Consider the following 17,047-nt stretch of genomic DNA (forward strand, 5'->3'; position numbering starts at 1 on the left):
AAGGAAAGGAAAGGAAAGGAAAGGAGAGGAAGGAAAGGAAAGGAAAGGAAAGGAAAGAGGAAGGAAAGGAAAGGAGAGGAAGGAAAGGAAAGGAAAGGAAAGAGGAAGGAAAGGAAAGGAAAGGAAAGGAAAGGAAAAAAATATTGGTGGGTCTGGCTGCTGATTTTGGGAGCAAAATAGTTTCTGCATCAGTGAACCTGTGGTTTTATTAGTATATATTTTTAGACTTTTGTCAAGGAAAATAACGCAACAAAAATGCAAACACAACAAAAGATCAACTAAGAAACAGCACAATTTTTTCTCCCTCTCCAGGGCTGGGAGAAATAATACCACTTAAATACTGTATACGATGATGGTTTGAAGTCTAAGAAGAATTAATGATACTATCAAATTCGAGCCACAAGAGGGGTATGTTTCTGTAGATGGAAAGTCCAATAAAAACAGAGCAAAAAAACAAAACAAAACCCTACTCTGTTGCATCCTTATTTGGCGAACTGGGAGAATTTTGCTTTTTTTTTTTTTTTTAACAGTAGATTGAATTCCAAATGGGATGAAAAGAAAAAGCAAACTCAGTGATTCTGCCCCTTCGCTGCCCCCACCCCGATTCCTCTCTGCAAAAGCTTTGTAATAGAAATGCAGAGTATCTCGTTGCCCCCTCATGCTGAATATATATATATAAAAAAACAGCGCAAGGTTAATCCCCCTGGCTGCCAGTTCTGGAAAAGGGGGGGTGGGTGTCTTTTGCCAGAAGGGACCTGCCCTCTCCCTTTCCTCCTTGTCCCGTTCCTCTCCCCCCCCCCGCTAATTCTCATCAGAACTTATAGAAGCCCGCTTCGGTTTACCAAAATTAATCATATCCGTTTCATTTTCTGGAGAGCTCAATCGTTCCCACCTTCACAGGTCTTCGCATTTAAAAAGCTGCGCGCTCCGTGTGTTATGTTTGTGTGTGGAGGGAGGAGACAAATTCGAGGAGGGGAGTAATTAAGTTTTTAGGGACGAGTTGACTTTAATTGCGATAATTTGGGCCAGCAGCGAGGGCGCGGGGGGGGGGAGTAGTGACTTTACAAAAAACGAAACAAAACACGAATGGCGAAAACACAACCATTTGCCAGAAATGGTACCGGGTTTCCTGCCTGAGTAGGGGGTTGGACTAGAAGATCTCCATGGTCCCTTCCAGCCTTGTTATTCTGTTAATGTTGTTGTTGTTAATTGCGAAGTCGTGTCCGACCCATCGCGACCCCATGGACCACGTTCCTCCAGGTCTTCCTGTCCTCTACCATCTTCTGGAGTCCACTGAAGCTCACGCCTCCTGCTTCAGTGACTCCATCCAGCCACCTCATTCTCTGTCGTCCCCTTCTCTTGCCCTCCATCTTTCCCAGCATTAGGCTCTTCTCCAGTGAGTCCTTCCTTCTCATTAGGTGGCCAAAGTATTTGAGTTTCAACTTCAGGATCTGGCCTTCTAAAGAGCAGTGGGGTTGCTCAAAGAGCAACTTTGAAAGGACTGTTAGCAAGCCTTTCCTGTTAGACAATTCGAAGATTTGGCCCCAGGGATCGGTGTGTGTGTGTGGGGGGGTCCGCCGGAGGAGACCCCAGCTCATCTAATCGTTTCATAGTGCAAAAATCAGAAAAAGGAAAGGAGAGAGGGCGCCACGGGATGAAGGCTTACTGGAACAGACTTTGGCTTAAAGAAAGCGCGGGGGGGGGGTGGGTGTCTCAGAGCCTCAGCCTGCCGACGGGAGACCCCCGATTCTTGGCAAAGAGAGAGGCGTGCCATATGGACTCCGTGGTCCAAGGAGGAAGTCAAACGGCGTTTGACTTCGCGCGCTCTTAGGCGCCCGGAATGCCGCGCGGAGCTCTCGCGTTTGCGCGGCGCTTCCTTTCAGCTTTCGCTTTGGAAACAAGGGGAGCCTTACAACCAACAAGAACAACGTTTGTGTGTATGTATTTGTGTGTGTGTGTGAGAGAGAGAGAGAGAGGGGGAGGAGGTTGATATTTTGAGAATTGGCAGAGATACTTTTGGATCTGCGCAGGCTGGAGATTCGAATGGATCCTGCTTACACCAGCGGTGCCCAGCCCGAAGCGTTCCAAGAGCCTTGGAGTAAATGTCCCCATCATCCCCAGCCTTAGGCTCTGCTGAGGGAGGAACATGGGGTTTGCAGTGGGAGGGGAACCAGTCCGGGAATGCTGAATGGGTTACAACATTCCAGAAGCGGGAAGCAGCAAGGGCGCCCTTGCCAGATTTACCTTACCCAGGTAGGATGATCCACACGTGAAAATAAAACAAAAATAACAAATAAAAAAATAAAAGTGGCGCAAAATTCCATCCCGTGGCAGAAGGATTTGGAAAAGAACGTCGGGGCCCGCTTGAACGCAAATTAACTTTGGAGTTGAAGGAGACCCCCGGTGGAAAATACGCTGGATTACAAACCCCTCTCCCCCCCCAAAAAAACCCCTCAGCCATTTATTTTCCTGGCTCCACGCTTTTCTGCCCCAAATGTTTCCACTCCTTCTCCTGAGCACGATTGTCAATTAAAAGCGGGGAGAGAGAGAGAGAGAGAGAGAGAGAGAGAGAGAGAGAGAGAGAGAGAGAGAGAGAGAGAGAGAGAGAGAGAGAGAGAGAGAGAGAGCGCTAAAGTCACCCAGCCATCTTTGGAGCCCAAGGCAGAACTAAAATTCACCATCTCCTGTTGAGTGGCCCAAAGTCACCCAACCACCTTTGATGCCTAAGGTGGGACTAAATCTCATTGTCTCCTGCTGATTGGCCCCAAAGTCACCCAGCTGGCTTTGACACCTAAGGCAGAACTCGAACTCATCGGGTGCCTTCACCAAGGGACCAAACTGACTCTCAAGTAGCCAATTCCAGGCAGCGTTGCAGGCTGCACACCCCCCAATGGCTAAAACCTCAGTTGTGAAACGAAACGCGCGCACACACACACACACACACACACACACCCTTTTAGGCTTGGCCCTCCAGAATCTGAAAAGTGAAAACCTGGCTTCTCCCGGCGGGGGGTTCCAGAGCAGATGGGGCCCTTGGCTTCCTCTCCTGCTTCAAGCGGAGCTAATTTGCAGAAGGCAGGAGGCGCAAAGCAGCACGTTTCCTGCCTTGGCAGAGACGCCAGGACGATTTCAGCATTTCTCTCCTCCTTTCCACAGCCGCTATCCGAAGCGGGCTGCTGTCTCGGGGATAACGCAGTCGGGACGCAGCGATCTGGCAAGCATCAAACGCTTAGTCGCTTTTCAGCACGGAGAGCGAGTTGACGTGAATCGGCAGGGGTGGTAAATTGGGCAGCCGGTCCCCTTTCTGCATTCTTACAGCAGGAGTTTATTTCATTTTTTATTTCATTTTTATTTTATTTATTTTAATACTACTACTACTACTACTAATAATAATAATAATACTACAAAAAACTGCGCTACTCGGAACATCTTACATTTTAAGGAGGTACCTGGTTGATACCTAGGATGCTGGCCACAACCCGTGTCAACCATCAGCGCCAGTCAATTTGAATGTTCAGTTGACTGAGTTTCACGTCTAATGAATAATAATAATATTAATAATATTAATATTATTATATTATAATATTAATATTAATACTAATATTAACATTAACATTAACATTATTAAATACTACTACTACTACTACTACTACTACTACTACTACTACTACTACTACTAATAATAATAATAATAATAATAATAATAATAATAATAATAAGAAAGTTGGAAGGGACCTTGGAGGTCATCTAGTCCAACCCACTGCTCAGGCAGGAAACCCTATACCATTTCAGACAAATGGTTGTCCAATCTCTTCTTAAAAACTTCCAATGTTGGAGCATTCACCGCTTCTGGAGGCAGGTTGTTCCACTGGTTAATTGTTCTAACTGTCAGGAAGTTTCTCCTTAGTTCTAGGTTGCTTCTCTCCTTGATTAGTTTCCATCCGTTGTTTCTTGTCCTGCCTTCAGGCGCTTTGGAGAACAGCTTGACTCCCTCTTCTTTGGGGCAGCCCCTGAGATACTGGAAGACTGCTATCCTGTCCCCCCTCGTCCTTCTCTTCATTAAACTAGACATCCCCAATTCCAGCAACCGTTCCTCGTATGTTTTAGCCTCCAGTCCCCTAATCATCTTTGTTGCTCTTCTCTGTTCTCTTTCTAAGAGAGAGAGAGAAAGATGTGCCTGGGTAGACAAGCCAGCTTCGCACAAGGAATCTTATCAGTCCTCACCTGTCAAATCCTACCTGCCCATTCACATTTCTGCCAGTCACTTAGGGCAGTTGCATGCCATTTATTCAAACCTTGAAGGACTGCAGGACGTTCCCAACTTACAGCCATTCATTTAGTGACCATTTGAAGTTACAACGGCATTTAAAAAAAAGTGATCTTTGACTTTTTTCCCACACATATAACCACTGCAGCATCCCCAGGGTCACATGATCAAAATTTGGTCGCTTGGCAACTGACACATATTTATGATGGTCACAGTGTCCCGGGGTCACGTGATCCCCTTTTGTGACCTTCTGACAAGCGAAGTCAATTGGGGGAAGCCAGATTCACTTAACAACCATGTTACTCATTTAACAACTGCGCTGCGGTGGTTCACTTAACCACCGGGGGAAGAAAAGTTGTAAAATGGGGCCAAACTCACTTACAACTGCCCCACTTAGCAACAGAAATTCTGGTCTCAGTTGTGACCATAAGTTGAGGACTTCCTGTACTTAAGTCATTCAGTCAAATCTTGAAGGACTACAGCAGACATGTCAAACACAAGGCCCGGGGGCCGGATGCGGCCCGCGAAGTGGTTTCATGTGGCCCGCGAAGCCATCCTGGAAACAGTGAGGGAACGGCCCCCGCTGCCTTGGCCCTGGCCCAGGCCAGCCAGGAGCCAATGTACAATTTTGTGGTGGCCATTTATGCCGAAACGCATTCAGTCTTAGCTCCACAAGGCCGTCTGGAAAGAGCGAGGAACCAGCCCCTGCTGTGTCGGCCCCACCCCCTGGGTGCATGCTGGGGAGGGGTCACCCTTTGTGAGGAATGAAGAAATGCATCATTGCCTGGAAGTGGCCAGCAAATGGCCCTCGCCTACTTCACATATCCGGCTTGGTGGGCTCTGGGGGAAGGGTTTCGGCAGGCTCTTCCAGTGGACCATGCCTTGGCGCTTGCCCTGGTCCCACCCCCTTCTGCCAGAGACCCTCAGATCTGTCCCACTCCTGCCCAGGCCCCCACAGGCATCCTTGATGCGAACGATGTAGAGCTGGCCACGCCCACCCAGTAGGCCACACCCACTCCATCCACGCCCACCCAGTAGGCCGCACCCACCCTGGCCACACATCCCCAGGGCAACCGCAATGCTGATGCGGCCCTCAATGAAATTGAGTTTGACACCCCTGGATTACAGCAAAACCACGAAACAAAAGCATGAATGCAGCGAAGCCATTTGACCGGCGTTTCAAACAGAGAACTTGATTGGAGAGTGACAATGTCACTCACAACGCAGACACAGCATCCAGCAGGAACCTGCTGTGCCTTCACAATTCACACTGGTTTCGAGGAACGTGTTTGCTTGTGAGAAAAGACAAGGAATCGATGTTCTCACAATAACACAGTGAACTATTAGGAAAAAGGCAATCTCCTTTGTCCAAAGAGATGTGTTCGGAATCCTATCACTGCAGCTAATGATATTGTAAATTTCCCCTCTGATTAAAAGCACGATCCGTATGGAGAGCACGTCTCCCTGTCTCTCCACGGAGAAGGAGGATAATGGATCCTGTTAGAGCTGGAAGATAGATTTTATTATGTCCTGAAGGGATTTGCACCAAACGGGAACAAACTGGCTCTTAAAATGAACATGGATCCCAAATGTTCAATATAGTCTGGATTATCTGTGGTGTTTTTTTCGTCAAGTGTTTCGGTCTAATCAAGTTTGGGGAATCCATTCAAATATTTTCAACAGCCCTAAAAATTGCGATAGGCCTCGGCTTAGAATCATTTGTTTAGTGACCATTTGAAGCTACAATGGCAGTGGGAAAAAAAATTACAGGCCGTCCTCAACTGGCAATAGTTCGTTTAGTGACCGTTCAAAGTTACAACAAGCACTAAAAATAAAAATGACTTATTTTTCACACTTACGACTGTTGCAGGCTCCCTGTGGTCACGTGATCAAAATTCAGACACTTGGCAACTGACTCACATTTATGATGGCTGCAGTGTCCTAGGGCAGTGGTGGCGAACCTATGGCACATGTGCCAGAGGCGGCATGCAGAGCCCTCTCTGTGGGCAAGCGCCATCGCCCCAGCACATGTGGTCTCTAAAACTTCGCCATCACTGGCCTAAGGCCAGCCAACCTGAAGCCACCATTGGGGAGCCCACCATCCCACCCGCCAGAAACCCCATGGATCTTCCTTAACCCTGACCGGCTCCCACAGGTGTCCCTCCCCATAAGCAACATCAAGATGGCCACGCCCACCCCGGCCATGCCCACCCAATCTGCCATGACTACTGCAGCCACACCCATCCAGTGGCCATGCCCACACAGTCTGCCAAGCCCACTGTAGCTGTGCCCGCCAAGTGGACCACACCCACCTGGCACCCGGCGATACATAAGTGGGTTTTGGGTTGCAGTTTGGGCACTCGGTCTCTAAAAGGTTCGCCATCACTGTCCTAGGGTCACATGATCCCCTTTTGCAACCTTCTGACAAGCAAAGCCAATGGGGAAAGCTGGATTCACTTAATGACATGTGACTCACTTAACAACAGCAGCGATTTGCTTATCAACTGTGGCAAGGAAGGTCGTAAAACGGGGGCAAACTCACTTAACAGATGCCTCGCTTGGCAGCAGAAATTTTGAGCTCAGTTGCGGTCGTATGTTGGAGATTACCTGTGCTTGGAAGTCCTCACAGTTATGACTGTCGCCACATCCCCAGGGTTGTTAACTGGTGTGTATTTATGAAGTTTGCAGCATCCCAGGGCCATGATTGACAGCTCCTGATAGGTAGAGTCAATAAAGGAAGCCGGCTTCACTTAATGACTGCATCCCTCACTTAAGAACCGCCGCTCTTTGCTTAACGACCGTGGCCCCCAAAAAAGGTGGCAAAACCGGGCACTATTCACTTAGCAAACCACCTTGCTTAGCGATGGAAATTCTGGTCCCAATTGTGGGTCGTAAATTGAGGACTATCTGTAAAGCAAGGGAGGGGATTTGTCATTATTTTAAAGGAAATGAAACCATCTAAGAATTGAGCAGAGGGCAAAATGGGGACATTCTGCAGGCCAAACCCTCCAGGGCAAAAAAAGTAACATATATTTGTCACCTTTCTTTTCTTTTCTTTTCTTTTCTTTTCTTTTCTTTTCTTTTCTTTTCTTTTTTCTTTTCTTTTCTTTTCTATTCTTTTCTTTCTTTTTTTCTTTTCTTCTTTTCTTTTCTTTTTTTCTTTAAGCCTCTGCTCAATTTTGAGTCTGGCTATCGGAACCGAAATGGCATAAATCTTCTTTCTCCAGAGCGGGAGACAATATCAACATTTTTACGGTGCGTTAGAAATGTAGACTTTCTCATTATGGAAAAATGGTCTCTGGTGGACACATTTTAATTGAGTTTCTCGCTTTAAGACATAGAAAAGAGAGGGGAAACGCAGCCATCTCCGCCTCCAATTAATTAGAGAGTAATAGATTTCTCTCCCTTTCGGCCCCCTCCCACCTAATAATTCTCCCGGGAATCTAGTTATGATGAGATATTGGAATTGGAGGATACGGCATGGATCCCTTCGGGAGCGGGAAGTAGAAGGAATACGAGGCAAGATGACAAATTTCTCTTCCGAGAAACGCAGCCATTATGGGTAAGATAGATGCCTTCCAGTCAATTTTGACTCCTGCTGATTAGAGGAAGGTGTACATAGACATTTTTGGGGGTAATAGTATGCAGGTTTTATATTATTTGATTTGATTTGATTTGATTTCTACAGCTGTCCATCTCAACCCATGTACATCATAAAACATAAAAGCAATTCAAACAATTAAAGGAGAACAAAATAAATATATCTTTGGAAGAGAATATTCGTGGCTCAGGGTTGAATTGTGGTGCCCTTGGTGCCCTCTGAGCTTGGTTGTTTTCTTGCAGACGTTTCATTACCCAGCTAGGTAACATCATCAGTGCTAGAAGGAAGTGGAGAAGAGGAAGAGGAGGAGGAGGAGGAAGAGGAAAGGAGGAGAAGAGGAGGAGGAGGATTGTGGGGTCCTTGGTGCCCTCTGAGCTTGGTTGTTTTCTTGCAGACATTTCATGACCCAACTAGGTAACATCATCAGTGCTAGAAGGAAGTGGGGCGTGTGCAGTGGAGGAGGAACAGGTGGAGGTGTGTGGGGGGGAAACTGTGGAGTCCTTGGTGCTTCCTGAGCTTAGTTGTTTTCTTGCAGACGTTTCATTACCCAACTAGGTAACATCATCAGTGCACAGATATATACAGCACCAAGTAAAATTGTTACTATGGATGTTAATACAGCCAGACAATGGGGCCCTTTACACCCTTGAGATTCCAGGCTTAGGCACCCAACCCACTCTTCTTCATGATCTTAGAGATCACCAACAGGATTGGGATCCTCCTGATCTCTGAAGGGGCAACATTCCCGAGGGTAAGGGCTACAGCATGGGGAATTCTGGGCATTGAAGTCCACAAGTCTTAAAGTTGCCAAAGATGGACACCCCTGCTCTAAAGGAATCCTTATCCCTTCCCAAGTTAGACTCTCCATCTCAGAAGCCCAAGCAGGATCTATAACTCTTAAGCATCATCCATCAGTTGGATGGCCTGCTCTTGGCCTGTTTCCTCTAATTGGGAAAAAAGGAAGAACAGGGGAGATCGATTGAATCCAGTCCCAAACTCCTCTTGGATCTGGTAGCTAAAGGAACAGATCACAGATAATTGGACTGTGATTGGTTGACATCCATTTTTTCATCGATGGAGAACAACAGGTGTTTAAAGAAGGGGTGGACTCCTTTTTCTGCAGAAACAGTTTGAAAGAAGAAATTATGGACAGATACCTTAATGCAGTGGTGGCGAACCTGTGGTACGCGTGCCAGAGGCGGCACTCAGAGCCCTCTCTGTGGGCACGCTCGCTGTGCCCCAGAAATGGCAACCGTCCCTCTTCAACCAGCTGCCCACTAACTCGCCGAGGTCCCACATGGCTGGATGCATCCCAGTACCCATGCGCTCACTGGCCTCTGTGTGCAGGGGCCGATGGTGTCAGGCAGCAGCCGCCCCGGCCCCTGCCTCATCTTGCCCTGTGACAATAGCACCCCTGCCCTGCCTTGCCTCACCCCACAGGACGAGCCTCCTGCTCACCACCCCACCTGCCAGAGACCCCCTGGATCTCTCCCAACCCTGCCCGGCCCCCACAGGCGTCCCTCCCCACGAGCAATATTGAGATGATCACGCCCACCTTGGCCACGCCCACCCAATCTGCGATGACCACCACAGCCACGCCCACCCAGTGGGCCACGCCCACCTGGCACCCGACGATAAAGAAGTGGGTTTTGGGTTGCAGTTTGGGCACTCGGTCTCTAAAAGGTTCACCATCACTGCCTTAATGGAAAGGATGAGACGAACATCTCCTGAAGTCTTGGAATGGGTGAGGACCGGATTGGAAGCTGTCTCCTGCCATGGGCAGGGGATTGGACTAGGATACCTCCAAGATCACTTCCAATCCTATTATTCTATGTTCTGTGTACTATGAGCAGTGGTGGATGGACAGCAGAATCACCACACCGGAAGGTAGCAAGCTCAAAAAGCGAGGGGAGGAGACGACAGGTGGCCTCATAAAAGTCGAAGATGGAGGAGGCCAAAAAGATGACCTTGATGTCTTCTCTAGCCTACCACATCTGCTGTCTGAGACACCCGAAACACACACCCTCACACAGACCCAACCGATTGTTTTCCCTTCCCACATAAGCTGAACTAGCCTTTGTAGTCATTTTACAAAAAAAGGAAAGCAGAGCAAGGTTGTTTTTTTTATCTATATGCTTTAGAATATATTGCCTATGTTAAGAGACATTACTTCAGTCCAAAGCAGCCGGTGAGTCAGGTTAGAGACTCTGCTTCATCTGTTATTCATCGGGGAGACAGACAATCTCCATTTTATTTACTCCTCCCCATCTGTGCTTTACAGCCTGGAGGAGACAGAGAAGGTGTGAATTTTTAAGTGAGTATGTACAAAGGAAGGGAAAAAATAAATAAGAAAGCAGGAGTGAAAATATGCCATGGACTACGGATAGTATCTGAATCGGTTCTGTGGGCAATTTTTAATTTAATCATCTGAGACTTTGCCAAGGCCAATGCTTCGATAATCTTCCAGAGTTGGTTTGTATGTCCCACGTTCCTTGCCATCTCATATTTTGTTTCATGGCGAGTTGGGTTTTTAATTAACCCAGTTAAATCATACTCAAACTCTTGGGTCTGTTTAATTGCTTGTAATCTTCCATTGGGCAAAATAGGGCATCATAGGATCACCATTTTTGAATTGATGTATCTGAATCGAGCTAACCTACAAAACGTATTCAAAATCCGAGACCCACGACTCCGAGAGGATTGAAATTTGGCAAACTTGTGATTGCTTCGGTGCAGCTGTGGTGCCGTGCTGCTTCCCAGAGTTTCAGTAGACCAATCCTGGCCGAGTCCTCTGGAAGTTGAGGAGATAAGTCTCAGCTGGAGGACAATCAACCATAATCAAGCTGGCAGGAAGTCACAGTCAAACGCTGGGGAAATCAGGATATTCAGGCAGTTCAAATGAGTATAAAGATTTATTACAAGCTTAAGCTCTCTACAAGAATCTGACCAACTAACAGTCAAGGGAAAAGAGCGGGAAATAAGGAAGGCATTCAAGGTGGGCTGGACTTGGATCTCTTGCAAGTGTGCAGGGATTCGTGACTTATGACATGCTTGACGCCTCCTTCAGGCTCAACCTGGTCATTTACAATCAGTTCCTACTGCTTTTTTGCCCTGGATCATTCTGTTTCTCTGTTGAGGTAAATAAATATCTCTGAAAGAAAAAGCCACCAGGCCATAGATTTTATAGTTATTGTTTATTGGTGTTTATTGGTTCCAATATTTGAGGGGCTGCCACAAAGAAGAGGGGTCAGCCTATTCTCCAAAGCACCAGAAGGCAAGACAAGGAACAACAGATGGCAACTAATCAAGGAGAGAAGAAACCTAGAATTAAGGAGAAATTTCCTAACAGGGAGGACAATTAACCAGTGGAATGGCTTGCCTCCAGAAGTTGTGGGTGCTTCATCACTGGATGGTTTTTAAGAAGTGATTGGATAACCATTTGTCTGTAATGGTATAGGGTCTCCTGCCTGAGCAGGGGGTTGGACTAGATGACCTCCAAGCTCTGTTATTCTATTATTCTGGTGTTATACACAGCCTGAGCTGTTTGGCGAGAAGGGCTGCTGCCCAAATCAATTAAACAAACAAATATGTAAAATCTGTGTGTATTAATGAGAGGAGGAAAACTCAATCAATCTGAACCCTCAGTGGAAATCCAGAATATCGAGAATAAACTTTTCGGATGTCTTTTCCTTGAATGTCCCCGTCAGAGACAACATGAACAGTTTATTTCCAGAAAGCACACTGCATACCAGAGGCCCCTTCCATTAAACAGAAAAAAACCCAAACATTTCTCTTTTTTTAGTGAGGCCTGCAGAAAATCAACTCCTCCGCCCCCCCACTGCTTTGCTCCAACTCCTGCCAAATTGGAGGCAGGACTTTCTATTATTATTAATGTTTTTGGAATGCCTAACTCTGTCTGCTCTCTCAACGCAATGTTTGTAGAAGTTTTCCTCCTGAAACATCGCAAGAGACAAAACAGGGGAGCTTGGAAAAAGGTAAAAAAACAAGAGAAAAACATTCCTTTTTGTGTCTTAAGTTCGTTGTCGTTAAATTGCTTATTTTCTGGGATGATGCCTTTTTTATTTTTTTACCCCCCTCTAAAAGCTGGTTCTAATTTTCCTCGGATTTCAGTTCCTCTCCCTTGCCGAGTGACTCTGTTTTAGGGCCAGGGATTGTGAAATTGGGAGAAAGGAAACATCTGGGCTGATGGGTTTTTTGCGTAGCGTATTTGAGGGAGGAGGGTAATGGCTGCAAAAATTGGAAGGAAGGGATAAGGACTACTATTCCGGAGAGGAAAGGGAACGAAATGAGATTTGCTTCTTTTTGGGGTTCTACCAGAGAACCAACCAAACTTTGTAAAGTTTTTCTAGAGAAGATTCCAAATTGTGGTGGCTTCAATGAATGCCGAGAAAACAGCTCAATTTCAAGCGTGTTGAATTTGCCCCTTCAGATTTTGCTGTAAATTCCAGTTTTTGAGCAGCCGCTAAGCTCAATAGTGAAAAATACAAGACGTTCTTCTCGTTGGTCCTAGAGAGATGTTGAGGCCACCTTCCCCATCATCCATTGCTGATCAGATGGGATGGATCCTCAGCACACCTGGGAAAAGCCAGCCTTTTAAACTATTCATTGGTTTTGTGACTGTTCTTAGCTTAAGGGAGAGAAAAACAAACGTGAAGCACAGATTCTAGTTTTTCCAGGCAGTGGTTAGGATTTGAACTGGTGATTAGGACTTGAGAGAATTCAGGGGAGGGCCTCTTACAGAATCAGGTTTTAACTACAGCACCCTAGAAATCCAGGGTGCCAGGTGAAGACCCCTAACCAGCCTTCTGTCACTGAAACAGGTAAAGCAATACAATGCCAGAGCATTGATGCTGGTGCCACCCACTCCTCATGAAGCCCTCTTCAGAAGGTAGAACTTAACATAACTTAACAGAATAATAGAGTGGAAGGGACCTTGGAGGTCTTCTTGTCCAACCCCTGCCACAAAGGGGGTCACATTATTCACCAAAGCACCAGAGGGAAGGACGAGAAACAATGGTTGGAAACTGACCAGAGAGAGAAGCAACCTGGAATTAAGGAGAAACTTCCTGACAGTGAGGACAATTAACCAGTGGAACAGCTTGCCTCCAGAAATTGTGGGTATTCCATCACTGGAGATTTTTAAGAAGAGACTAGACAGTCACTTGTCTGAGATGGTATAGGTTCTCCTGCTTGAGCAGGGGACTGAACTAGAAGGCCTCTAAGGTCCCTTCCAGATTCTATTCTATTCCATTCCATTCCATTCCATTCTATTCTATTCTATTCTATTCTATTCTATTCTATTCTATTCTATTCTATTCTATTCTATTCTATTCTATTCTATTCTTTCAGTCAAATGGCTGTCCAATCTCTTCTTAAAAACCTCCAGCCTTGGAGCACACACAACTTCTGGAGATAGTCTAAAGGTCATCAACAAAATATATTGCACTAGGGGAGCCATAATTTTCTGAAGGCGTGCATGGCAAGTCTCCAGTTCTACATCTGGGAAAGAAGACTTCTTTTTAAGCAGTCCACGGAAAACAGTACAGTTGTGTTAGCGGCAACCAAAATTTGTAACCTGAATTCCAGGATGTGGTTGATAGAAAAACCATACAAGAAGACCTGAAGTCCTGACTTTGCCTTCACCTTTGAGCTGCTGAGTTCTACTCCCAAACTCCACGTATTGGGAAAAGCTCAGAATGAGGTCACTGCCCTTGGGGAATGTGAAAGAAGAGAAGTGTTGTTGGAAAGGTGTTGTGGTGAGGTGTTGATGATCTACCAGAAAATTCTTCTTCTTTTAGCTATAAAGTCATCCTTTTTACGGCAAGGCACAACTTCAGCTAGAGTCTAGACACATACTAATTGGCCGAATATAACTTCTTCCCAATAGAATTGTGAGATCAGCGTAGCAGTTCAACAAGACAACAAAAGAAGCACACTAATTCGGAATAGATTATGGCCCTGTTTCTCAATCTTGGTGACTATAAAATGTGTGGACTTCAATTCTCAGAATCTGCCGGCTGGAAAATTCTGGGAGTGGAAGAGAACACATCTTAAAGTTGCCATGGTTGAGAAATGGGAATGCTTTCTTCAGTCTGTGTGTTTACAGGGCTAAACCAGAGTTGATTTATTAAGCAGCACAGGGTTGGGTTCACACAACATGGAAATAACATGGAAATAAACCTCATGAACCTACTCTTAAAATAAGAGAACTGGTACAGGAAAATTATAAATTGGATGCTATGTTACTTAAGTTTTATGACTTGGCCTACACAGCCTATGCAAAGGATGTATTTCATAATAATTTTAAAAATGCGAAGGATCTTTTCTTGATTAAAATTGAATTGAAAGGTTGAAGGACATCCAGATAGGAAATAAATAGAAATGAGACTGATGTATATCTACGCAAAGGACATTCCTAGAAGGGTTGGAAGGGACTTTGGAGGTCTTCTAGTCCAACCCCCTGTTTGAGTGGAAGACCCTACCCTTCCAGACTGCTTGTCCATAAGCTGGCAATAAAAATAGTGTTCCTTGCTAGCTGCAATATATTTTTGATTGTCATAGTTTTCTGACTATTATCACTTCATCCATCCAGTGTTGCTGGAATGATTTTTTTCCAAGACAAATTGAGGATGAATTTGCTATCACATACAATTGCTGGGCAGAAGTCTTGGTACCAGATTTGTTAGATTACCCAACTCCAGATTGGTTCCCTCCCCTCAACAAAAGAAAGTCCCATCAGGTGGTGCCCCTTGTTCAATCTGAGGAGATACAACACAGCTATAGGCTGATGGTTGGGTTGGACTAGATCTCAGTATGGAAGATAATCTCCACTGTTATTGTTTTACAGCTAAATGGGGAGAAAGCAATGGATCCCTTCACCTGCTTGCTAACTGCACTGCTCTTTGTGGGGATCCAGAGCTGCCCGGATGTCTGTCGGTGTGCAGCCAAGAAGAAATACGAGCGATATGTTGCAGACTGTTCTTACCAAGATCTCCAGATGGTTCCTCAGGACTTCTCCTCCAACACCACCACCCTCACCCTGTCTGTCAACCACCTTGCCTCATTGGGGGAAGAATCCTTTGCCAACACAGCAAAACTACAAGGTTTGTGGCTCTCCTACAACGAAATCGACACCATTGCTGAGGGCACCTTTGCTTTTTTGGTACACCTCCGAGCGCTTGATCTCAGTCACAATCAGATTATGAGTTTCCCCTGGGGAGACCTATCCAACCTCACCTCTCTGCAACAGCTGAAGCTCAGCAACAACCATCTGGAGAAGATCCCACCAGAAGCCTTTCAGTCCCTTAAGGACCTTCGTTCTCTCTGGCTCAGTGACAATAGGCTGGCTACTCTCTCGGATGGGACCTTCAGTTCCATGCCTAAGTTAGCTCAGCTGCAAATCAACAACAACCCCTTTGACTGCACCTGTAAAATTTGGTGGTTAGATGGATGGCTACAGAGCACGCTGGTTTCACTTCCAGAGAAGAAGTCCATTACATGTGCTACTCCGGAGAAACAGAAAGGTCTCGTTCTTGGGAGATCCTTGAAGCTGGACTGTGCCCTTCCATCAGTCCAGTTGGTCTATCATTCCAGCCTGGGTGATAGCAAGTTGAAGGATGGGCTTACCCTTCAATTGCACTGCAACGCCGTGGGTAAGCCCCCACCAAAGATCAGGTGGAAAATCCAGACAGCTGATCAACATGTGGCCATCGATGGGCCCAACACTGAAAGAGAAGAGGATTTGTTGCTAGATCCTGCAAGTTCTTCACAGAGCAGAGGGCGCTTTCTGGTCTTCAAAAATGGATCCATGGCCGTCACCAAATTCAGCAAGACCAGTGAAGGCATGTATACTTGCCAGGCCTATAATGACGTTGGCTTTCGTGAGGCCTCCGTCCACGTGGCTTTGGCCGGCTCCGAGAAGCCCACCACTTTCCTCAAGAACCATCTCCAAGCCAGCAAGAACCCAAACAAAACTTGTGACATCAAAGAAGTCCTGACATCTGAAGAAAATGTGAAGTTTATCTATTTGACTCCTACAGTGCCCAAGACGGTTTGCAGTGGAGGATCTCAAAGCCCGCTGGGTTTTTGGAGTTTATTCCTGTTCTTCTTGCTTGCCCAGGACAGCTAAGACATTTGCCATCTGGGATTGTGTAGAAAATCTGATTTCCTTCTACAGTATGGCCCATGGCAGCTTTTAGTTTAGGTCAAAGTTTCACACTTCTGTTCTAGATCAAGAATCTTCGTTTGAACTGGGGCAGGTCTCCCCATATCCTCGAGTAAGAAAAGAAACAAGTGGACAATGTGAGAAAAAAAAATTAAAAATCCTGATAGGCAGCCCTTTGATCAGGCAAATCAGTTTTTATTAGTTATATTTTTTTTAAAAGTCCCAACATCGTCAAAACAACTTCTTTATCAAATGCATCCTTCCAGCGTTCGACTTCCAGTAGGCCAGAAGAGATGCAGAAGAGGTACAGGAGAAGAAGAAGAAGCAGCACACCTTCTCCAAGAGACTAACAATGACATTTCATTTATTATTCATCATAGTAGAAATCAGGTTTCTGTACTCTTTAATTACTCTACATTCACTAGGTGTGTGGGAGTCATCTGGCCAGGTCCTGAAATGGGAGCTGTTTTAAATTTAAAGGCGATGGGAGGTAATCCCTAGTTGGTTTAAGGATTAGGAGAAGCAACTCCATAACTTGGCAGGAAGAGAGACACAACTATGTAGGATTTTCTCAATATAACCTATCAGAACTGGAGGGATTAAAATGTCCGAAATGTGTTTTCTCTCTCTCTTGTGCCTATATTTTGATTGTCCAGTTTCTTGTTCTCTATATTTATAAACTTTTAATTCCACTGAAGAATAGCAGCCATCCATCTAGATAACCTGGAACAGTGTATTTGGGAATTTAAACAAGATAAAGTGGTCTGTTCAATGCATTTATACAAATTCTCCATCTCAAACACCACCCACCCTTAACATTCCAAAAGAACCCATTACTTACATTTGCAAAACCCTCAAAAATCCCTATTTTGAGAACCACTCTGATCTCCGTTCTGCTTTTAACTTATTAACCTACCATCCTTTGCTTTCTTTCTTGCTAAAAGCGAGCCCCCAAGATTTAGGGTGCACCCAGCACTTCAGGAGGCCTCGGAAT

General features: G+C 45.7%; 1 protein-coding gene across 1 annotated transcript; it reads left to right on the top strand.

Annotated features, from left to right (window-relative positions):
* The first annotated feature begins 11,790 nt into the window (after window positions 1–11,790).
* On the top strand, window positions 11,791–16,671 carry LOC107301102 (immunoglobulin superfamily containing leucine-rich repeat protein-like). The gene is made up of 2 exons (XM_015830369.1): window positions 11,791–11,863; window positions 14,737–16,671. Exons 1-2 carry the CDS (start codon window positions 11,801–11,803, stop codon window positions 16,015–16,017), a joined length of 1,344 nt encoding a protein of 447 aa, XP_015685855.1. The 5' UTR covers window positions 11,791–11,800; the 3' UTR covers window positions 16,018–16,671.
* The last annotated feature ends 376 nt before the right edge of the window (window positions 16,672–17,047 follow it).

The sequence above is a fragment of the Protobothrops mucrosquamatus genome, unplaced genomic scaffold (genome assembly GCF_001527695.2).
Source record: "Protobothrops mucrosquamatus isolate PMUCROS unplaced genomic scaffold, P.Mucros_1.0 scaffold_242, whole genome shotgun sequence".
Taxonomy (NCBI): Eukaryota; Metazoa; Chordata; class Lepidosauria; order Squamata; family Viperidae; genus Protobothrops; species Protobothrops mucrosquamatus.